This window comes from Triturus cristatus, chromosome 6, assembly GCF_964204655.1.
Source record: "Triturus cristatus chromosome 6, aTriCri1.1, whole genome shotgun sequence".
Lineage (NCBI taxonomy): Eukaryota > Metazoa > Chordata > Amphibia > Caudata > Salamandridae > Triturus > Triturus cristatus.
This window is the reverse complement of record NC_140589.1, coordinates 423,093,161-423,118,123: the sequence shown is the minus strand read 5'-3', so window position 1 is coordinate 423,118,123 and position 24,963 is coordinate 423,093,161. Positions and strand designations below refer to the sequence as shown.

Below are 24,963 nucleotides of genomic sequence, written 5' to 3'. Positions count from 1 at the left end.
ATTGTCCATGTTAGATCAGCAGAATGAGAGGAAATAAGGCCGACGTCGCAGGAGCAGAAATAACGCTGCTCCAATGCCACCCTGGACGCTGTGAGATCTTCATGCTTGCATACCACCCAGGCTCCAAGTAAGTGCTTTATGGAACATAATCAGAAGGGAAATCATACACATTATTCACATATATACAAAATACTAACAATGGACTCAAACCTGAACTGTGGTAGGCCACTATTTGAAGTGACTACATGCACTTTTGTTTACGGAAATATTTATTGCAAGGGGATTATTTATCAAATTCAATGTTTGGATATTATATCGCTGCACTGGAGCTGTGACGTGCAATACTAGATAACATACAATCAGGATATGTTAAAATGACCTTCTGTGAATCCCATTTGCAAAGGATTTAATGCTTGATTATAATGTTTAATCTACTGGGAGTGGGTAACAAGCGGCCACCGTTCTGCATTCGACACAGATGTAAATTTAAATAGGGCGCGCAACTGCCAGAACAGCTTACATGAAGAAAACAACATGCAGCCCCCGAACATGGGCAACACAGCCGACCTCGCTCCATATAAACGCGGTTTTGCCACCATAGCATGCCAGCAGCCTTTTCTCCCCCTTGGACTAATATCGCTGCTTCCTTTTTTAAAGTCCGTCTTTCACATCAATGCCCAGGTACAGAATAACACAAGATGTCTCCTGTGTTATGAAAAGTCTCACTGAGGGATATAAAAGGCAGTGACCTACTTGAAACACCACCGCGCATGTTGGATAAGGAGAAATTATGAGGCCAGAACATGTCTGCACAGCAACGGAGATGGGTTTCAAGCAAAACACGGCTGGCAGCCCGTGGCAACCCATAATGTCTGCTCTCCGAGGGCAGGTGGGAAAGGGATAAACGCCTCAGCGGGGGCGGCCTAGTGCACCGCTCCCTTGCACAGATGGACAGACGCAGAAAGCCCGTTATTGGAGGAAGCAGGTCCGCTAGGCTGCCCCGCCAAATGTTGCACAGCAAAGAGGTGCGCTCGGAATGGAGGCTCGGCGCTTTGTTATTCACCACGGCGCCCGCTTGCATCACACTGAGCTCACGCTTCCTGTGTTGTGTGGGGTTCACAGGGGAGTCCATTGGGGAGGAGAGAATGCACTAAATATATCTCCCAATGGGGATGCAAGAACATGTAAACGCACTTTTGAAAAAGAAGCCTCTGAAAAAAGGTTATTGCGTACACTTCCAAACCTAGCAGGAAATAAAAGAAGTAGTCCCTAAAGGACCACATAAACACTTACAGTGTAAGTAGAGCGTAGTTTGCCGGTGCTCCACGCCATAAATCGGTAATGATGTATCGGGAGCACCAACCAATAAAGAGCCATGAAAAAAGAGCAACACAGGAGTGAACCAATGGCAAGCAGCAGGCGGGATTACACTTGCATAGTAATTACAGAAGGTCTTGCAGACAGCGCATGCACGGCCTAGGCTGACCTAAACAGACACTACAGATTGTCACACAGGTTAATTGTCCAACTGCCTTTCACTGCAAAACAGTGTTTGCTTAAAATGTTTAAATCTGACTTTGTGATGTGTGTATATATCTATAGCTAAATATAAATATATATGCACACCAGTTTTAACTGTGGTCCAGTGTGTGCCTCCTCAAAAGTTACTTCTAGAGACACTGATGCTTTTTTTGCGAACAGTATTTCTTTTTCCAGCTGTACTCACAGTGATTCCAACACACAAAAGGTAATGAGCAATAAGACTAACCACTAGCATTCCAACCCATCATAGGTATTTTGCCCATTGTTAGACCCGGAATCCCTGGTTGGTTGAGGTAGGTACCTTAGGCCAAGTAGACCAGTGTTCCAATGTCAGTTAAAGGAAGGCCACCTTCTTAGATAGCCCCGCTCACCCTCTTGGTAGCTTGGCACAAGCAGCCAGGCTTGTCTTCAAGGCAAATGTGTAAAGTATTCGCAACCACGCTCACAATAATCCAATGATGACACCACAAATAGACTCCACACAAGTTTTATAAAATGAGTATAAACTTTATGTAAAAAGATATACGATGAGAGCACACGATTAAAAAACCAACATATGAGGTTGTGTAATATTTCTCCTGGCTGGTTGTTAGGCTAGCCAGCCCATGTAAATTCTGGCGATGCCAATGAGCTCTTCTAAACATTCTCCTGTACTCCTAATCACATGTCATACAGTTCGTAATGCTGGAATCAGGTACTTTTGCAATGTAAAAATACTGTAATGCGTAACGTAGCAATCAGACTCTGCAATGAAAAGAATGCAATGCGTAACGCAACAATCAGGCACTTTGGAAGGTAAAACAATGCAATGCGTAATCCAAACACCAGATATGTCGTTCTGCAATAATGAAGCAATGCGTATACACTAATCAGGTAATTCTTTATGCAGGAATAATACAATGCGCAATACGCTATTAAGGTAGTTCGTTATGCAGTAACAAGGCAATGCGTCATACGACAATCAAGTAGTTCGTTATACAGAAATGTTGCTATGTGTAATACGTCAGTCAGGTACTCTGCTCTCAGAAATGGATTACTACGTAGTAAACTCAGGCCCGATCTCCGGGCCTTAGGCGGTCTCTCCGCCTCCTCCTCTGACCTTCAGTCAGCCTCTCACAGTTGCCCCCAACACAGTACGATGTAATTCCAAAGTGCAGCTTCGCGCTCCAGCCCCTGTACCGCCACTAGCTTTGGCAATACGGCCCGCGATACGAGCCGAAGCAGAGGCTTGCGCTGCCAACACGAGAGAGAGGCCGAGAGCATCTCGCTCCGAGCCCGTGCCACGCCCCAGGAGTCGACACACGTTACCCTTGGGGGCACAAATCCACTCTCCTCTCCTCATCCAGCGGCTGGGCCTCCAAGCAGCTTTGTGAAATGGCAACGGCGGCTCGGGCCGGCAACACAGCTCCTCCGGGACTGCCGGTCCGGGCCGCTCCACTTACGAAGATCTCAGGCTGCCACAAAGCACACACACTCAGCGTCGCTGAGTCTTCCTTCACTCCGGGTGCAAGTTCACTGGGTACTCCACACACAGGTCTCGGGCTGCACGAATATCACAAGCGCAGCGTCGCTGAGACTCACTTTACTCTGGTGCACACGACACGACACGACAATACAGCGAATCCTCACGAAAGTCTCCCGGTGCACAACCCACCCGCACACTGCGGCGGTAAGACTCACGTGGATTCCGGTGCGCACGATCAAAAGGCAAATTCTCACGAAGGTCTCAGTGCACAACGCACACACTCACAGCGTCAATGAGACTCACTTGGTTTCCGGTGCACAAGATAACAAGGCAAATCCTCACAAAGGTCTCACAGTGCCCAACGCACACGCTCACAGCGTCGATGAGACTCACTTGGATTCCGGTGCACACAATCACTGGACAATCCTCACAACGGGGTTCAGGTTGCACAAAGCACACACACACAGCATCGCAGATCCTTGCTTGGATTCCAGGTGCCTCATATCATGGGCCGATCTTCCTGAAGGTCTCAGTGCTGCACAAAGCACATGCACACAGCGTCACTGAGACTCACTTAGACACCAGGCGCGCACAATCACAGGCAGTCCTTACGAGGGTCTCAGACTGCAACAGGCATGCTCCCACAGCGTCGCTGAGACTCTCCTGGAAACTTTTCTGTTCCTGTGTTTCCAAACAGGGAGCCAGCTCACCTCAGACCCTTGGGGATAGTTACTTCAGGACACAGCACACAACAAAGTCCTTCAAGCAGGGGGACACAGCACACAGCAAAGTCCCTTTAGCCTTTCCTTGGTTGAAACAGCAAACTGCAGGCCAGCCCCAGGATCACACAGCAAGGGTCAGTCCTATCCTTCAGTCTCTTCAGTTGTTACTTCCTTGGCAAAGGTCCTCTAGACCATGAAGTAGCTCCAGTCTTGTTCACTCTTCATCAAGCCATTCTCCAAAGTACAGGGGTTTCAGCTCTCATAGTTTTACCCCTCAATGGCTTTGAAGTCTTTGTGCTTCAGGGGGCACTGACCCCTGTTCAAACCAGTTCTGGGTGCCTCCCTGCCAGTGACACCTTTCTTCCTTTGATTAGTGGGGGTCTGGATTCTCAATCCCTCAGCAGGAGATGAGCCAATTGTTTCATGGCAGCAACCGAGGCCTCTTCACCTCTAAGGGCTTCTCTTCCCCCAACAATCCAGATGCAGGTCAGCCTGTTACTGTCTCAACTCCTCCCCTGGGTCAAGACATTCCCCAGATCCTATCGCTTTCAAATCCAGACAGTCAATCCACAGCCAGGCAGAGACACACAGAAATGTTAGAGCATAAAAACTCAGCCACTTCTAAAAGAGTGGCTTCTGAACACACAATGCAAAAACCATCTACATAGAAAGATGTGTTATTACCTTGTGAGTTCAGGCATACTAAACTTCACCTTTCCATCTTAAGCTTTTAGGAAGATAGGCTGGAAAACATATTACCCAGCCTTCCCATTCTATCCTATGGGCAAGATGGCCTTTCAACAGTGAAAAACGAAATGGAGATGATTTCACTGTCAGGACATGACACACACCTTCATACATGTCCTACCTTTCACATGCACTGCACCCTGTCCAGGGGTACCCTAGACCTCCTACCATTGGAGTGTCTGATGTACACAGAAAGGGAAGGGTAAGGTCTGGCAAGTGAATGCACTTGACAGAACAACATGGCAATTTAACAAACTGCACGCAGGCCCAGCAATGGCAGGCCTGAGTTCCCTTTTTAAGGCTACTTGTGTGGGTGGCACAAATAGTGCTGCAGGACCACTAGTAGCAGTTTCATTACCAGCCCTTGTACACATAGTGCACTTTACTAGGGACTTCACTTAGTAAGGCACACATACCATTCATGGACAACCAATTATCATTACTTTATACAGGGAACACTTACACTTTGACACTGTTTAGCAGTGGCAAAGTGTCCAAAGCATCTAAGTTGGCAACACTATGTCAGAACAAGGTCTAGGGGAAAAGCTAAAGTTTAGGGACTTTAGCCAAAAAAGGCCAAGTCCTACACCAATCATACCACCTTGGATTAGACTTAGCCATATGCAAATCAGTCTTGACCCCGCTCCAATCGGAACAGTCCAGCAATAACTGACTGCCAAGCCAAGTCCTCTCTGAACCAAAACACAAACAACCCCTAACTGGTTTCGCCCTGAATGGGGCTCTTTGGTCAGGTGTAGCTTGGTTCCAGTGGCACAGTGAGTTAGAGGTCAACATCTGGGTATACCCTTGGCCTATTATGACGTTACATCAAACACACTAAAGGTGATGGAATGATGCTTGAAACAAGTCTAACCACTGAAAATTGCTCGGGTAGCATTCCAAGTCATCATTCTTTTGCCCACCATGGTACCTCCGATTATACCCAGCCATATGGAAATCAGTCTTGACCCTGCTCCAATAGGAACAGCCCAACCCAAACATTATGTGGGAAATGTAAACCTCAGAACAAGTAAATATTCAGGAAATGCATGATATTATCCAGTGGTCTGTGGATTTCCTGGTAGTATTTTTATCAGACCAAAAACAGTAGTCGATAATCTGAATTCCGTTTCATATCATTCCATCTGTAAGCCGGAGTAGTTTTTGCTATTCTCATTAGTGTCAAGGTTGTAAATTCTCATTAATGTCAAGGTCGTATGTACCTTTAAAGAAGCCCTGTTGATCTGTAAGTATTTTTTCGCTGAATGAATGAAAAAGATTTGTGAAGGGGCTGAGAAGGTCAGGTTTTAAAATTGTTGCGAAAGAGTAGATGATTACTGATCATCAGGGCCGGACTGGGAACGCAAACCAGCCCTGGCAATTGAGTCATACTGGCCACAAGAGGGAGGGAGTGTAGGGGGGACTTTTGTTACAGGGGGCGGATACTGCAGGCCCCCGGTAACAAAAACGGACCACCAGGGGTCCAAAACCGGCCCTCACACTGTCGGTCCACCGGGGAAACGCCCGGTGCCCGCTATGGCCAGTCCGGCCCTGCTGATCATGAAAATTTTAAGGGGCAACAGTTATAACGTTTGGCTGCAAGGAAAAAGAAAGATTAGAAGCGAAGGAAAGTACATTTGAACAAGGGAAGTGTTAGTCATTTAGCAAAGGAATTGTGTAACAAGCTATTCAGCTAATAGAGTAAGATCCTGGTGTGGAGACAGGAGAGGCCAACTTATTGTGCTGTCGTTTAATAACTTTTTTGGCAGTATTATTTTTGGGGTGGCAAACAATTGTGCATTTCCGTGGTGCTTTAGTTTATTCACATATATTGCTTTTGCATATTTCTCAGACGAAAAAAGATGCAAACGTTTCCACAAGAATATTGTACTTTCATTCAGGCATTTGTAAAGTAGCCTTGAAGGTTTTTACTGTGCATCCTGTCTTTGCAGATTCATCTGTAGCTACTCAGGGTTGGCCATAAAAGCTTGGCACCAAGGAATCCATGGTTCCCAGTGCTGAGAAGTTAGTATTAAAGTTCACAGCAGGTACAGAATAAACCTCAGCAACCCACATGCGCAGGGTGTCATCTAGGGTCCACTACCTTCTTACCCAACCACTATTTCTTTCCATCACTCAACTCCTCAGGAAGACAATGGAGGACCTGGTATTCCACTTTGTTGGGACAAGAACATAACCTTTAGTCAGGTCAATTATATGGATAAGTCACATCCGGTACAAAAGGTGGACTCTGAAAGGGGGAGTAATGGCACTAAAGGCTCTGATCAACCTTGCCGGAATATGGATGGATGGGTACCTATGAAGAAGGAAGGAGAGAGGAATGGAGACAGCCACAAGAGAGATGCTAAAGCAACTATGGGCTGAAGGAGAAGCCAGGAGCAATGCTAGGCAGAAAGATGGATCTGGAGAGTAACTGCTCCAGGCTAAGCCTAAACACTATCATGGAAGGATCTAATGAAGAGGACGAGCCAGCGGTGTGTCCTCTAAAGTCGAAGTGCAAGTGATGGACTGCAGAAGTGCTGAATACTTTGAATGTTTGAAGCAGGTCAGATCATTGCCCTACCAAATTATGCACTGTGAAAAGACAGATTACTCTTTTACCATCCCAAATTATGTTCTGTCGCTGGGCTCCTCCACAAACTCCATTGGTTGTCTATTGAGAAACGCACACAGTTTAAAGCCTTGTGCATTGTTTAGAAGAGCAAGAATGTGGAAGGAACCCTCCTTTTGTTGGGATTCATGCAACTATCTCTGCCTACTAGAGCCCTCTGCTCAGCCGACTTGAACCAGGCCCTCATACCACAGATTAAATGAAGGAGATCCAGCGGATACTCTTTTCATGAGACAAGGTGGGCGTGTGCTCATGACGGGTCCCGGCCGTCATAACACATGGCCCCGGAAATCCCTCTGGTGCGGGCACCATAGGGATTCCCTTTACACTCTCACACCCTCGGGAGCTGGGGAAGAGCTTCCCCCGCTCCCGAGGCCCCCCCCCCCCCCCGGTTTCCCTGAAATGACGATCGGCGCGCACGTCATTTCAGTGAAACCGAAACTGAAATAAGCCAAGAGGCTCATTTCAGTTTCCCTTTCTACGTGCTCAGGGGCTATCTCAGCCCCCTGAGCATGTAGAAAGACGGGAGGGGTATCGTGGGAAAGGAGAGAATCTCTCCTTTCCAATGGTACCCCTCCCCAGGAGGGCGATCCCCAAGCAGGGATCCACCCACTATCAATCAATCACTACATTTGTAAAGCGCGCTACATACCCGAGAGGGTCTCAAGGCGCTGGGGAGAGGGGGGTGCTACTGGTCGAAGAGCCAGGTCTTGAGGAGTCTTCTGAAGGCCAGCAGGTCCTGGGTCTGTCGTAGGATGGTGGGGAGAGTGTTCCAGGTCTTGGCGGCGAGGTAGGAGAAGGATCTGCCCGCGGCGGTGGTTTTTCGGATGCGAGGGACTGTGGCGAGGGCGAGGTTGGCTGAGCGGAGGCTTCGGGTGGGGGTGTGGAAGCTGAGTCGGTTGTTGAGGTAGGTGGGTCCGGTGTTGTGCAGTGCTTTGTGTGCGTGGATAAGGAGCTTGAAGGTGATCCTTTTGTTGACGGGGAGCCAGTGCAGGCCTCTCAGGTGGAGTGTGATGTGGCTGCGGCGGGGGACGTCGAGGATGAGTCGGGCCGAGGCGTTCTGGATGCGCTGGAGTCGTCTCAGGAGCTTGTTTGTAGTTCCCGAGTAGAGGGCGTTCCCGTAGTCGAGTCTGTTGGTGATGAGGGACTGGGTAACGGTTTTTCTCGTGTCGAGGGGGATCCATTTGAAGATCCTGCGGAGCATACGGAGGGTGTTGAAGCAGGACGCGGAGACGGCGTTGACTTGCCTGGTCATGGAGAGAGTGGAGTTGAGGATGACCCCCAGGTTGCGTGCGTGGTCTGTGGGTTCCGGGGCTGTGCCTAGTGACGTGGGCCACCAAGAGTCGTCCCAGGCTGATGGGGTGGGTCCGAGAATAAGGACCTCTGTCTTGTCTGAGTTCAACTTCAGTCTGCTGTCCTTCATCCAGTCGGCTACGGCCTTCATTCCTCTGTGGAGGTTAGCTTTGGCGGTGAGGGGATCTTCGGTGAGGGATATGATCAGCTGGGTGTCGTCGGCGTAGGAGAGGATGTTGAGGTTGTGTTGTCGTACGACGTGGGCGAGGGGGGCCATGTAGATATTGAACAGCGTCGGGCTGAGGGAGGATCCCTGTGGGACGCCGCAGATGATCTCGGTGATTTTGGAGCGGAAGGGTGGGAGGCGGACGCTCTGGGTTCTGCCGGAGAGGAAGGATGTGGTCCAGGCCAGGAACTTCTCTTGGATACCGGCGTCATGGAGGCGTGCTGATAGGGAGCGGTGGCAGACCGTGTCAAAGGCTGCTGATAGGTCCAGGAGGATGAGGGCGGCTGTTTCTCCTTTGTCCATCAGGGTCCGGATGTCGTCAGTGGCGGCGATGAGGGCGGTCTCGGTGCTGTGGTTGCTGTGAAAACCGGATAGGGAAGGGTCCAGGATGTTGTTAACTTCGAGGTAGCGGGTCAGCTGTTTGTTGACAATCTTCTCGGTCACTTTTGCCGGGAAAGGGAGCAGGTAGATGGGCCGGAAGTTCTTGAGGTCCTTGGGGTCCGCCTTGGGCTTCTTCAGAAGGGCGTTGATCTCGGCGTGCTTCCAGCTTTCTGGGAAGTTTGCTGTCTCGAAGGAACAGTTGATTGTTTTCTGGAGGTGGGGCGCGATGGTTGTGCTGGCTTTGTTGAAGACGTGGTGAGGGCAGGGGTCTGATGGGGATCCGGAGTGGATGGAGTTCATGGTTTTGATGGTGTCTTCGTCGCTGACGCTGGACCAGACGGTCAGGCGACTGGTGCGAGTGGTAGTCGCAGGGGTGTTGTACTCGGTGGTGGGTGCGGGGGGGTCGGAGTTGAAGCTGTCGTGGATGTCGATGATCTTGCGGTGGAAGAAGGTGGCCAGGGAGTCGCACAGGTCTTGAGATGGCGGGATGTCGTTGGTGTTGGAGCGGGGGTTGGAGAGTTCTTTCACGATGCTGAAGAGCTCTTTGGTGTTGTGTGCATTGTTGTCTAGGCGGTCCTTGAAGGTGGGCTGTGTGGTTGTCTGGTGTTCGGTCGTGGAGCCATTTCTTTTCCAGCTTCCGACAGGTGTGCTTGGAGATCCGGAGGTCCTCGGTGAACCAGGCGGCTTTCTTGTTGGTGTGATTGGTTGTAGAGGTCTTGAGAGGGGCGAGGGTGTTGGCGCAGTCGTTGATCCACTGTGTGAGGTTGGTCGCGGCGGTGTCTGGGTCGGTGGGTGGTCTCAGGGCGAGGGCGGTAGTCAGTTGGTCCTCGGTGACCTTGCCCCAGCAGCGGCGTGGTAGCTGTTGAATGCGGTGGTGTGTGGTGGGTTTTCCGAAGGTGAAGTGGACGCATCTGTGGGTGTGTGGTTCGGTGGTGTGGGTGAAGGAGACGTGGGGGCTTGCGGAGAAGATGGGGTCGAGCGTGTGTCCAGCGGCGTGAGTAGGTGTCGTTACGAGCTGTTTGAGTCCGAGGTTTGCGAGGTTGTCGATCAGGGCGGTGGTTGGCGTCGTCGTTGTTCTCGATGTGGAAGTTCAGGTCCCCGAGGAGGATGTAGTCCGTGGAAGCGAGGGCGTGGGTGCTGATGTGGTCGGCGATGGTGTCACTGAACTGTGGGCGGGGTCCGAGAGGTCTGTAGATGAGAGCTCCTCTGAGGGTGGTGTTGGGGTCGGTGTGGATCTGGAAGTGCATGTCCTCGGCGATGGTGAGGGTGTCATCGGTGTTCGTTGAGATTTTGATGGAGTCTTTGTGGATGATGGCGATTCCTCCTCCCACTCCGTTGGTGCGGTCTCTGCGGGGGATCTTGTAGCCCTGTGGGATGGCTATGGCGATGTCTGGTGCTGAGGTGGCGTTCAGCCAGGTCTCCGTCAGGAAGGCGACGTCGGGGGCAGTGGAGTCTAGGAGGTTCCAGAGTTCGACGGCATGCTTGCGAGCGGAGCGGGTGTTGAGGAGGATGCAGCGGAGGTGGTTGGGTTCTCTGGCTGGTGGTGTGGAGGGTTGGATGCTGGTGAATCTGCAGTTCCGGCAGGTGAAAGGCCCCTGGGTGCGTTTCGGGGTGGCCCGGTAGCAGGGGTGGTCTCGTCTGGTGTTGAGTGCATGGAGGGTGCTTGCGTCGTAGTGCAGTCTGGCGTTGCGAGGGGTGCGGGGTCCAGGGGTTCTGGCGCTGGGTGCGGTCCAGGCGCGGACGGGCGCGGACGGGCGCAGACGGGCTTGCCTTAGGCGCTCCCAATGGGAGTGAAGGGGGCGGGGCCGCAGGGGCTCAGCGGCGGGGGAAAACCCGGGGAAAAAACGGCGGGAAAAGACGGCGGGAGACGGACAACAGAGCACAGGGGTGTAGAAAGCAAAACACAGGGGCACAGAATGAAAAAACAAAGTGGCACAGAAAGCCAAGCGCAGGGGTACAGAATAAAAAAGGGAGCGAGCAGTCAGGCGGCAAAAGCGGCAACGGAGGTTCAACCCACAGGGGGCTGCGTGGCGGATGGGGGGAGCGACCTGTTTGGTGAACGGGTCAAAGGTCGCTCTCTACCACCGCTTTGTGGCCTCCATATGAGGGCAGAGGGAGGGAGGAGCAGCTGGGAGGTGGGAGCGGGGCGGCCAATGGGAGTGAAGGGGGCGGGGCCGCAGGGGCTCAGCGGCGAGGGAAAACCCGGGGAAAAAACGGCGGGAATAGACGCGGGAGAGGGACAACAGAGCACAGGGGTGCAGAAAGCAAAACACAGGGGCACAGAATGAAAAAACAAAGTGGCACAGAAAGCCAAGCGCAGGGGTACAGAATAAAAAAGGGAGCGAGCAGTCAGGCGGCAAAAGCGGCAACGGAGGTTCAACCAACAGGGGGCTGCGTGGGGGGTGGGGGGAGCGACCTGCCTGGTGACAGGGTCAAAGCTCGCTCTAGACACTAGGGAGGGGGGAGCGGCCCCTTGGGCAAGGGCCTTTGTTCCCCCCAATTAAATTTGGCACAATTTAGTCTTAGGGAAAAAAGCCCACTAGACACCAGGGATTTGTTTTTAGGATATAAAAATAAGGGGGGGGGGGATGCCCAAAACGGGCATGCCCATGCCCCCACCACCCGCAATCATTACAGTCTTTCTGAGATGGGGGCAGTAGCCCCAGGTCTCCCGATAAAAATGGTGCCTCACTAGTGTGGGAGGCTCAAGTACCCGTGACAGGCAAGGGCCCAAAACATTTTGTGATAGGCAATTTTGATGTTACCTCAATACGTTTTGGGCCCTTGCCTGTCGCGGGTACGTGGGCCTCACACACAAGAGAGACACCATTTTTATCGGGAGACCTGGGAGAACGCTGGGTGGTAGGAAATTTGTGTCTGCCCGGTGATGTCACAACTTTCCCACACAAAAATGTGCGGAAAAAGTGATTTTTTCAGCTAAATTTGAGGTTTGCAGGGGATTGTGGGTAAGGAAACGTTGGGGGATCCATGCAAACCTTACCTCCCTGGAATCCTCTGGGTGTCTAGTTTTCAGAAATGTGTGGGTTTGGTAGGTTTCCCTAGATGGCCGCCGAGCACGGGCCAAAAACCCAGGTGACCCCCCTTGAGAAACCAGGTCGTTTTGAGATAGGCAATTTTGATGTTGCCTTAATACGTTTTGGACCCTTGCCTGTCGCGGGTACGTGGGCCTCACACATGAGAGAGGCACCATTTTTATCGGGAGACCCAGGGGAATATACATATCTAACCACAGTGGGAACCCTTTGGTCCTTTCACACTTTCTGTAAACTTTCCTCATTTCGGAGAACCGTCACACCCAGCAAGGGGTTGCACTCACTGCATGATGTTGCACTGGAAGTAGAAAATAATTAAAGTAACTGATGCTAAATATAAATATGAGGAAGTATCTCCTCTTGAAATTGAATACGTTACCATACCACCTGCTGACATTACCATATCCTCCCTTTTTCTTACAGACATCCTGAAAAACTGTACATATCTTACCACTTTTGTAATATTTGTTTGTCCTGAAGAAGGTGGTCTCCCACTGAAACGTGCGTTGACCGCGAATTTGTTTCCAGTAAAGTAACATCGGAGATTGTTATCTCCCACAATGGTGACACCGAGAAATATATGATCTAGCTCACCGGATGACATCTTTTGAGACCATATTTAGGGTCCCTTTTTTCTTTATTTCTTAATTGTTCTTCTTTTCTTAGATAGAAAGTCATATTACTGTATGAATGTGGGTATATATGAGTATGTAAGTATCGTCGAATGATGGGATTTTATATGTCTAGGATGTCGTGTTTTCAAATTTAGTGTATTAAGTATTCACAACAAATCAAATGAGCAAAAGTAATTACATTGTTTGAAAAAAAAGAAGAAAAACTAAAAAAACATTTTTATATACACACGTTATGATGTTGAACAAAAGATGTTTACAAAATGATTAATAAATTGTTGTTTAAAAACTCAAAAAAGACTAATAAATTGTTGTCCAAAACTACATGAGGATTTTGCATGATATGTAGCAGGAACATTTGGTAATGTAGAATCTTGATAGATCACTTTTCAAAATTAAATAGGCCAGTCTAGAGGTTTCCCTTATTTATATTCTATTCTCACTCCCTCCTCTAGAGCCTAAAATTACCTCAGGGAGTACCTTCTGCCCCCCTTACGGTAGGAAATTTGTGTCAGCCCGGTGATGCCACAACTTTCCCACACAAAAATGTGTGGAAAAAGTGATTTTTTCAGCTAAATTTGAGGTTTGCAGGGGATTCTGGGAAAGGAAACGTTGGGGGATCCACGCAAGCCATACTTTCCTGGAATCCCCTGGTTGTCTAGTTTTCAGAAATGTGTGGGTTTGGTAGGTTTCCCTACATGGCCACCGAGCACGGGGCCAAAAACCCAGGTGACCCCTCTTGCAAAACCAGGTCGTTTTGAGATAGGCAATTTTGATGTCGCCTCAATATGTTTTGGGCCCTTGCCTGTCGCGTGTACTTGGGCCTCCCACACGAGTGAGGCACCATATTTATCAGGAGACCCTGGGGAATGCTGGGTGGTAGGAAATTTATGTCAGCCCGGTGATGCTGAGGTTCTGTAGCGATCCGAACCCGTGAAATCGGTATCGTAGTACTGACACGATTTTGGTACCTATGAACCGCAAATGATCCATTACATACATGACAGTGTTTTCGCTACGCAACTAGCATGAATTCACTGAGAAATAGGGCATTCTGTTGTAAAGTCATGGCATCCATTTTAGTTACGGCATCCATTTTGTTTCTTGCCCTCACATAGCCAATGAACGGGCAATGACCCCGACAGAGTCACCTTGTTAAGGACACGTAAGCTCAAGCCCCGAGAAAGGCTGACGCTGCATGACTAGGCAGAATCAAGCTGCCTCCCTTGCCTGAGGCCAGTCCTGCTATACTGGTTCTCGTGTCCATTGTCCTGACTGAAAGGCCGAAGACGGTAGCCATGCCCGTTTATGATCCATAAACACCTCTTATCCTACTTTTCAATCCTTCGCACCTGGCTCTGCTCCTCTCCTTCTGGGCTTTTACAATGGGGAGGTTACGATTTTTATGATGGGGAGGATCGGGTAAAGAATGGAAAACTGACAAGGGGATCTGATCGAATACCGAAAACCTACGACTAATTATTGTTTGATGTCTATTTACTGTTTATTTGGGATACCGGGTTGGGCATGAGAAATATTCGTGTAATGTTGCCTAAAGACATTTTCCGTGTATTTAAGGAACAACCCACTTAATGCAATTCGAACAGTCTCGTAGATTCTGCCGCTGTGTGGTTCCTATGACTTCTGTGTCCCTGCAGTAAATAAACCTTGGTCTTTGACGCCACCATCGAGAAGCCCGTGTCTCTGTTTATTTGTGCACCGAGACAGGAGGAACTCAGGGGTCTTTGGGTGTTGTTTCCCTGACACCTCTGGACTCTTAAAAGTCCAGAACCTCAAATTGGCGCCCAACGTTGGGCGACGTCATACGGTACCGGTCCAAAGCCTGAAAAGTTCGAGAAGTTTTGTGTGAAGATTCCGGAGGGAGGTACCCCGCTTCATCGATCCCTGCATGTCGTAAAAGTGGCCCGACGATCTCTTCCACGAGGGTTCCCGTTCCCAGACGGCTACAGAGGACCGTTGCCCTGACTGTCGCCCTGTCTTGGACCCGAGGTGCAGACCTTAGTACGGCGAGACGTAGATGGGTTCTCCTTGGTGACGTCTTCCACATTTCAGTTAAGTATTAAGTGGGTCGCGCTCAGTTTGGTTGTCTAGATACGTTTGTTTTTGAATTCGTAGATTATCATTGGTTGCTCTTGTTTAGATAATCTTTGTTTTGGTATTGGTTCATTTTGGTAGGCCTAAGTTCTCTGCGCATTTTGGTTGGAATTTGTCTTTGTTTGTCATGACTACCAGTAGTAATTGTTTCCTGTCCTGGTTATGTTGCAACGGGGATTCCCGGTTGGAGGATTCGTGTTCGGTTCCTCCGATTGGAACTCCTACATATGAGCTCTATTGTAAACATGGTGTGGGTCCTATTACGTATAATGAAGTATGGGTCCGTTACACCAGAAAAGATGGTGTCCTTAGTTGGCCACCGCATGGTAGCTTCGAAACCGAAATACTAGACAATCTAGAAAAGAAGTTGTTTAAGAGAAAAGCCCGGCCGGCAATGTTTGATTCTTTTCGCGTATGGCGCAAAGAAGCCAAACAGAGAGAAATTAGGAAGACAAAGAAAGAACAGAAAGAGAAAGGGTTGACTTTAATGGAGTCTGCTAGGCAGCTGCATGTCAACGAGACTGAGAAAGCAATGGAGATGGCAAATAGAAAATATAATTTGGCAATTGATAAATGTTACCCTGTATTGCCATCTTGTCCTACTAAGCCGATGGAGGATCATGAAAAGGATCCTCTGTTGTCTTACCTGTTGAATTCACCTCCACCGTATGCACAGGGTATTACAGTACCACAGTTACTACCTGTTGTACAACCAGCTGCTGGTCAGCCTGGAATAGTTGCTCCACTTCCTTTGATTCCAGCTCCTGTCCTTCCCGTAGTTAATGTTCCTTTGGCACCCCCTCTTCCTGGGTCGCCTGCTCCGCCTTTGCCTGTCGTTACGCAAACTGCTTTACCTGCTACTCCCACCCTTACTATTTCATCTGCTCCAGCTGCCCTATCCCCGAACCCTATGAACATTCTGACTCCGCTTTCCGTTCGTCGGAAAATAACTGACTCTGTAACTAATATCTTAACTCCTCTCTACAGGTCTTTAATTGGGACCCCCGTTTCTGACTCTATACAGAGACGTAGCCAGCTTCCTGGTCCTCAGGAACGAGACATGTTAGATTCGACAGCTCTTAGGTGGATGTCGAAAGCTGTGAAGTATGATGCACAAAGAGTGTTAAATACCTTTATGCAATGGAATGAACCAACTCAACGTTATGTTTTTGATGTAATGTGTTCTCTTGTGCGTGAAGAATGGGAAGATGATGACTTAGATTCTGTCCCCTCTGATCTGATAAATATTCAACAGAAATTCGCCGCAGGAATGGTGATAGGTTCAGAAGTAAGGGGAGCGATAGAACTGATTTTAGCTTATAGGGATGATTCCCCTATTCGAGCGACAAGGGACCCTGCTGGCTCACCGATTACTACTAGGAAAAAACGAGGTCAATATCCGATGAGGGAAGTTCCACCGATATGGCGTGATGCAGTTCAAGCTGATGCGGCTAATGGTATTGCAGCTGCCCCGGCACAATTCCAGAGAGTGTGGATACACATCCCTTGGAAACGGGCTGAAGTATTAGCAGTAAAACAAGCGTTGCCAGACCCACGTAAAAATCCTGCTGGTTATTACAAAGAGTTAACGCAGACAGTTCAGGCGTGCGTCATGAATTTGGCAGACATTGAAATGTTATTTGGTAATGTAGTGCCACAGCCTATATGGGCCAAGATTCGGCAAGAGAACCACCCAGTCGCCTTAGGAGGTGATTGGCCAGCTATTGTAGCAGCAGATGCGCAACAAGTTGGCGGTGCTAAACCTGAACCTCTGATTGCTGCCCTACCTGGCAGAATAATTAATCTGATGAAAACGCTGATGCCAGCGTTACGAGTTAATTGGGATAAACTATCGGCATGCAAGCAAAAGAAGGACGAAAGCGTCTCTGACTTTTTCACTAGATTTGAAGAGACCTTCGTAGACCACAGTGGACAAGATATGAGTACTGAGGGAGGCCAGAGATTGTTTGTCGACAAGTTTGTGTTTAATTTATTACCTGAACTTAGTAACAAGTTAAAGGATTCTGAAAGTGCATGGGCAGTGTCGACAACAGCACAGATACTTGCAACTGCTCAGTATTACGAGAATAGAGAGAAAGAAGAGAAGGAAAAGTCAGAAAAGAAAACAAAAGATTTAAAGACTAAAGTCCTTTTGCAACAGGCGTATCCGCCTCGCTCGAATCAGTCAGATTCACAGCAGCGACCCCAGTTTCAGCAGCAGCCACAATTCCAGCAAGGGACGCCCCAAAGATTTAATTATGGTTTTTCCCGACAACAGTTAGCATGGAATCAGTGTGCCTATTGTAAAAAGGAGGGTCATTATAAGAATGAGTGTCCGGTACTGCACGCACAGACTAGTGGTGTCCTAGCTCAGAGAGGTAATGTTGGGTTTATGCAAACCCCTAGGGGTAGAGGACGTGGTACAATGACACCACAGGCTAATCGCCAATCGAATTATTTCGATCAGCGAAATGCACAATCTGCGCAAGCAGGTAGATCTCCACAGTATCATGTTGAAGATTATTATGATCATAATGAAGAAATTCAGAGAAGCGAGTACTAGGACAGCCACAGGCAAAGAGAGGGAGTAGTATCAGTTCCAGTTGATCAGAGTGGACCTTATGTCGCAGTAGTTACATCAGGCGTGGTCGAACCGTTTCTGTTGGATACTGGTGCGGCAAAAAGTTCAATTATGCATGCGAAACTCCCTGGCGCACCTTTGTCTGGCTTAACGAACACCTCAGTAGGTTTTTCAGGCGCCCCTGTTCACCATCCTGTTTCTAGTCCTTTATCAATATCTGTTGGGCCATGTGAACTAGAAGCACCCCTTATTCTAACAACCGGTTGTAATGAGAATTTGCTTGGTTTAGATCTGTTGAAACGTCTACATGCGACACTGTACTGTTCTCCTTCGGGAGTACAGCTCACATTAGGCAAAAGAGTAATCTCTCCAATGTATATGTCGATGGATAAGCTCCCACCGCAGCTGCGTTCTCTCCCTGATACTCTTTGGGCAACTGGTCCTAACGATGTAGGCCTCTTGGAAATTCCCCCTTATGTGATAAGTCTGAAAGCGAATGTTAAAATCCCACGAATCCCACAGTATCGGATTTCGAATGAAGGGGAACGTGCGCTCTTGCTGATTGTGAAAGACTTGATACAGAAAGATGTGATTGAGGAAACTAGAGGAAATGTCTGCAATAGTCCTGTTCTACCGATTTTGAAACGTACTGACCCTTCCAAACCTCCAATCTACCGGTTTGTGATTGACCTCAGAGAAGTTAACAAAATAGTGATTCCACAGTTTCCTGTGGTACCAGATATCACTGCATTATTAACGTTGATTCCTGCCTCAGCCTCATGGTTTACAGTGATCGATTTGAAAAATGCATTTTTCAGCATTCCGATAGCCGAGGAAAGTAGAGACATTTTTGGTTTCTCCTTAGGAGGTCGCAGTTTCAGATTCAAACGCGCTCCACAAGGTTATTGTGAGAGCCCTTCAATTTACAGCCAAGCATTGAAGAGTCAATTAGATACTCTTGTACTTCCTCCTGGTGTTGCTCTAATCCAATATGTAGACGATCTTTTACTGGCTACTGATGACAAGGAAACTTGCAAAGCAGCTACAATTTCTCTATTACGTCATTTGTCAGACTTACATCACAAGGTGTCACCTTCTAAACTGCAATATTGTTGCCAAGAAGTGACCTACTTAGGTCATCTTTTGTCAAAGGAGGGAAGAAGGTTGACCCCAGAGAGAATCAAAGCAATTTCGCAGATGACTGTACCAAGCACACAGAGAGAAGTGCGCGTGTTTTTGGGTATTACGTCATACTGTAGGCAATGGATCCCAAATTTTTCTCTCATGGCAAAACCATTGGTAGCCCTGACTGGAAAAGGTGTTCCGAGCCCTTTGCCATGGTCCGACGAATGTCAACAGAGCTTCTCTAACTTACGTGATGCGCTGTGTTCAGCTCCTGTGTTGGGTACTCCTGACTACAGTAAGCCGTTTACACTATATGTCCATGAAAGAGAAGGTTGTGCTTTGAGTGTTTTAACGCAACAATTTGGTGACAAACAGCGGCCTTGTGCATATTTCTCATCTACATTAGATCCGGTAGCCAGAGCATTGCCAAGTTGTTTGAGAGCTACAGCAGCAGCTGCAGTGTCTATTCGACAGTCTGCTGGACTAGTCATGAACAACATGTTAGTAGTTATGGTTCCACATGCTGTGGATACACTCATGAATCGAACGAAAACTCAGCACCTCACCAGTGCTAGACTATCAGGCTATGAGCTGACGCTTTTGGCAAACCACATTCAGATTAAGCGATGCAACATATTGAATCCAGCAACGCTGTTGCCGACTACTCTAGAGTCGAGTGATTCAGAGCCCCATGATTGCTGTTTTAGAACTGAGGAAGAGACAAAAGGTCGGATTGATTTGAAAGATACTCCGTTACTAGATCCAGACGGCACTTTATATGTCGATGGGTCGTGTTTTAAACTACAGAATGGTGATGTGACGGCCGCGTATGCAGTTACGACTTTGAGTATGATTGTTGAGACTGCAAGAGTAAGTCAGAATTCTGCAGAAGCTGCAGAATTAATTGCATTAACAAGAGCGTGTGTTTTAGCTGAGGGAAAGAGAATGAATGTGTTTACTGATAGCCAATACGCCTTCGGCGTAGCACATAGCTTTGGACGTCTCTGGAGAGAAAGAGGTTTTCTCACGTCTCATGGAACTAAGATCCAACATGGACAGTTAGTCAGCGATCTATTGGAATCCCTGACCCTACCGAATGAAGTTGCGATTGTGAAGTGCAGTGCACATCGAAAGATTACGGATGATGTTGGCCGTGGGAATGCGTTTGCTGATGAGGTCGCTAGAGAAACGGCCAAGAACATGACGAGCCGAATGTATGTTGCAACGTCTGCAAGATGGATTGCTGAATCAGGAATGTGTGAGAATACGATTGAAAGTGTGAAGGCAATCCAGAATGAAGCAACTGAAAATGAGAAGAATGAATGGAAGGAGAAAACGGGTAAAATGGATTCAAGTGGATGTTGGGTTGATTTGTCTGAACAGCAGCGTTGGATGTTACCTGATGCGTATGTGCTCGCAGTAGTCACGATGGCGCATGGAGCGGCGCACATCAGTTCGAAAGGGATCTGTAAAATGTTAGCTCCAGTATGGAAGAACGATGGAATTACTAAGTGTGCGGAAAGAGTGGTGAAGAACTGCATGATATGCCTGATGCATAATCCTGGCAAGGGAACCCCAACCCCAACCGGTCATTTTGCTCCCCCTTCTTGTCCCTTTGAAGTGATTCAATTGGATTTTATCCACATGGACAGGTGTAATAATCTTAAATATGTCCTAGTGGTGGTCTGTGCCTTTTCAAGATGGATTGAGGCATATCCGTTAAAGGATAACACTGCTATGTCCACTGCCAAAATCCTCCTTAAAGAGTACTTCCCCAGGTATGGTATGCCACGGATTGTTTGGTCGGACAATGGAAGTGAGTTTGTAGGGAAAGTTATGAAGAGTGTGTGTACGGGTTTAGGTATTACCCAAAAATTTCACAGTGCAAATCACCCACAGTCAGCGGGTTTGGTTGAAGGGTACAATGGCACTCTGAAACTGAAACTTGCTAAAATTCAAGCTTCCACTGGTCTACCTTGGCCAGATGCACTGCCTTTAGCTCTATTGTCCACCAGAGCGACTGTACACTCTCGAGTAGGGCTTAGCCCATATGAGATTGTGTTCGGTCATCCTGCTAATGTTTGGGGAGTCCCTAGGCCAAAGGAATTCAAAGAGATTGAATACCCAATGTTGATTGATTATCTCTATGATCTGACTGCTAAATTAAGCCTTATTCATCAACAGGTATTCGAATCCTTGCCTAAACTGCCAGAGAGTCCAGGCCACACGTTGAAACCAGACGACCAAGTTGTAGTACGGAACTTTGAACGAACTCGGAACCTCCAGCCAAGATTCGTGGGTCCGTTCCAGGTACTCCTCACAACAAGAACTGCTGTACGCCTAGCTGGAAGGAAGAATTGGGTGCACGCTAGCCATACGAAGCGTGTCCCTCTCCCACTCCCCTATGATAACTGGGTTAGACAGGGATTTGGCGTATCCGAGACAGAACCTGTTCCTAGGCACATCCCTTTCAGTGATGCAGAGTATATAACGGACGCCCCACGAACTGAAACACAGAACTCTGACACCTCAGCAGGAACCGCTCCTTTGAATCTTGGACCGAGTATTGTACAAAGTGAACATTTGTCACCTGTGGAGTCGAACATTCCCGCACCTGTAGACCGGCTATTTCAAGATCAGACAAGATCCGGAAAGTACAGATATAATCTACGTTCTCATGTTATGAACTAATGACATTGCATAATTACCTTTCTGTTTGAAAACTGTTTTGATCTTACTGCATTCCATTCAGTCAGGAAGTTTGCTCTAAATTTTTATCTTTTTGTTTTTGTTGTTTCTCTCACCTTGCCATCTGGGTTACCGTAGGGTCGTAACGTGTGCCTTGTTTTAATTTGCAGGGAATCAGACATAAGGTCGGTTTCTTCTGTCTATCTTGGGAACTCCCAGGGTAAACAGAGGCAAGTTTTTAACAGGTACAAACCATCCGTTGCGAACGGTTGTAGAAGATGGAGCTTCCTGAACTGCGACGGGTTAATGTCATAAATATGCACAAGACAAAGCTATATGATATATTATATAGCAAATGCTTTCTAATGCAATGTACTTTGACACTTCTAATTGTTTTAATAACTTTGGTAGGCGGAATTATTTTTAGTATTCAGTTGATCTTTACACCTGTTACATCTACAGTATCTCCCCATGTTCCTGTTTCTCCGACTGTTGTTTCTCTTCACTCTTTCCATCCTTTTCCTGCCCACGAGCAAGCTTGACGCTCTGAGTTTATAAATAACACTTTCATTCAGCTCTTGCACCAACATCAACTAGTAGTTAACACAACAAACTGCTGGGTGTGTGGCTTGATACCACATACCATGGACAAGGGCATCCCTTATCTGGTTCTGCCCTTTAGTTATAATGGATCATTCTGGGCATTTCAGACCATGTTCGCTTATGCCCTAGAGACCTATCCTCCACGACCTCCGCGTTCCACTCGGTATAACTCTGCTAATAGAGCCTTGGTAAAAGGAATCACTGACATGGTTAGAGATGTCAATAACACTCCGTTCATTCCCAAGGATGAATTGCGAGTTTACATGGGTTGGAATGTTACAGAATATGGCATTACTCTGGGTGAGAACAAACGTAAAAGCTCGACTCCGATCTGGGTCGTACCCCACCAAGGTCAGGTCTGTTTGCAAGGAAATGGGAGGAATCCGAAAGCTCGACTAGGAAAGAGTGACTGTATCGAAACATATGTTTTCCCGTCACAGTCTTCCCCTGCATTCTTAGCTGCTAAGGGTACCTATTTTGTTTGCCAAGACAGAGCATACACATGGCTGCCTGCTGACTTCTCAGGCTCATGTTATATCGCTCAACTGCTACCTCCGACATACACTGCTGCACCGGACTATCACAAAACTAGAGTTGTGAGAGGTGTTTTCAGTAAAGAAGATACTGCTGGCCAAGAAGCAGGAGACTTCTTCAAAGGTTTCCTTCCGTTTTGGGGGCCTATGGTTAACAGTAGAAACTTACGTCAACTAACACGGGTAGTTGAATCCACTATCACCGAAACTGCGGGTGCCCTTAGTAACCTGACAGCCGAGCTGCAAGCGGATCGCCTCATGACGTTACAGAACCGTATGGTTCTTGATGTGTTACTTGCAGATCAAGGTGGAGTATGTAAGATGATCCAATCGAGTTGCTGTGTTTTTATCCCAGATAATGCGCCAACAGTATACAAGGCCATCTCTAAGTTACACAAAATCTCTGACTCTATTCATGTAGAGGAAGGTGACTGGTCATTAATGGGATGGTTCTGGAGCCTGTTGTCTGCGTGGGGATGGAAGGTTCTGATAGTCACTGGTGTTGCGTTGGTATTTTTATTTTCGTGCTGTCTCATTGTTCAGTGTGGTCCTGCCTTATGTAATCTCTGCATTTCAACATGCGTAAGAAGACCACCTGTTTTTAGAGATACGCCACGGGATAGAGTAATGCTTCAACAACATATCAGTGACCTGATGAACATAGAAATGGACTCTGACATAGAGTAAGTTATTGCCTATGTAAGGGCAAAAGGACGGTCTGAGGTTCTGTAGTGATCCGAACCCGTGAAATCGGTATCGTAGTACTGACACGATTTTGGTACCTATGAACCGCAAATGATCCATTACATACATGACAGTGTTTTCGCTACGCAACTAGCATGAATTCACTGAGAAATAGGGCATTCTGTTGTAAATTCATGGCATCCATTTTAGTTACGGCATCCATTTTGTTTCTTGCCCTCACATAGCCAATGAACGGGCAATGACCCCGACAGAGTCACCTTGTTAAGGACACGTAAGCTCAAGCCCCGAGAAAGGCTGACGCTGCATGACTAGGCAGAATCAAGCTGCCTCCCTTGCCTGAGGCCAGTCCTGCTATACTGGTTCTCGTGTCCATTGTCCTGACTGAAAGGCCGAAGACGGTAGCCATGCCCGTTTATGATCCATAAACACCTCTTATCCTACTTTTCAATCCTTCGCACCTGGCTCTGCTCCTCTCCTTCTGGGCTTTTACAATGGGGAGGTTACGATTTTTATGATGGGGAGGATCGGGTAAAGAATGGAAAACTGACAAGGGGATCTGATCGAATACCGAAAACCTACGACTAATTATTGTTTGATGTCTATTTACTGTTTATTTGGGATACCGGGTTGGGCATGAGAAATATTCGTGTAATGTTGCCTAAAGACATTTTCCGTGTATTTAAGGAACAACCCACTTAATGCAATTCGAACAGTCTCGTAGATTCTGCCGCTGTGTGGTTCCTATGACTTCTGTGTCCCTGCAGTAAATAAACCTTGGTCTTTGACGCCACCATCGAGAAGCCCGTGTCTCTGTTTATTTGTGCACCGAGACAGGAGGAACTCAGGGGTCTTTGGGTGTTGTTTCCCTGACACCTCTGGACTCTTAAAAGTCCAGAACCTCAATGCCATAACTTTCACACACAAAAATGTGTGAAAAAAGTGATTTCTTCAGCTAAATTTGAGGTTTGAAGGGGGATCACCACCAGCCATACCTCCCTGGAATCCCCCGGGTGTCTAGTTTTCAAATATGTATAGGTTTTATAGGTTTCCCAAGGTGCCGGCAGAGCTAGGGTTAAAAAACTACAGCTAGGCACTTTGCCAAAAAAGAGTCATTTTTCACTATGAAATTGTGGTGTGTCGACGTTGCATTTTGTGCCGTTTCGTGTCGCGGGCACTAGGCCTACCCACACAAGTGAGGTACCATTTTCTTGGAAGACTTTCGGGAACGCGGGGTGGGTGGAAATTTGTGGATGCACGCAGATTCCAGAACTTTCCAACACAGAAATGTGAGGAAAATGTGCTTTTTAACCTTTTGTTAGGTTTGCAAGGGATTCTGGGTAACAGAACCTGGAGAGAGGCAGTCAAGTCACCCCCATCCTGGATTCCCCTGGGTGTTTAGTTTTCAAAAATGTATAGGTTTGCTAGGTTTCCCTAGGTGCCGACAGAGCTAGGGTTAAAAAACTACAGCTAGGCACTTAGCTTAAAAGGGACATTTTTCACTGTGAAATTGTGTTTTGTCCACGTTGCATTTTGAGCCGTTTCATGTCGCTGGCACTAGGCCTACCCACGCAAGTGAGGTACCATTTTTCTCAGACGACTTTGAGGAACACGAGGTGGGTGGAAATTTGTGAATCCACGTAGATTCCAGAACTTTCCACCACAGAAATGTGAGGAAAATGTTTTTTTTTTTACATTTCTTTAGGTTTGCAAGGGATTCTGGGTAACAGAACCTGGTGAGAGCCAGTCAAGTCACCCCATCCTGGATTCCCCTGGGTGTCTAGCTTTCAAAAATGTATAGGTTTGCTAGGTTTCCCTAGGTTCCGGAAGAGCTAGGGTTAAAAAACTACAGCTAGGCACTTTGCCAAAAAAGGGTCATTTTTCACTGTGAAATTGTGGTGTGTCCACGTTGTGTTTTGCGCC

At 47.8% G+C, this 24,963-nt stretch overlaps 1 protein-coding gene across 5 annotated transcripts in view; it reads right to left on the bottom strand.

The window, feature by feature from the left end:
• MCPH1 (microcephalin 1) overlaps positions 1 to 24,963 on the bottom strand; it is a 1,335,298-nt gene that overhangs the window by 861,825 nt on the left and 448,510 nt on the right. Inside the window, exon 10 of one of the 5 annotated variants that reach the window (XM_085610825.1) lies at positions 2,218 to 2,286. The exons of the other annotated variants lie outside the window; for them this stretch is intronic. Coding sequence (XP_085466951.1) covers positions 2,233 to 2,286 — 54 coding nt within the window. The 3' untranslated portion in view covers positions 2,218 to 2,232. Of the gene's footprint in view, positions 1 to 2,217; positions 2,287 to 24,963 lie in introns of those variants that run through there. 5 annotated transcript variants of the gene reach the window in all.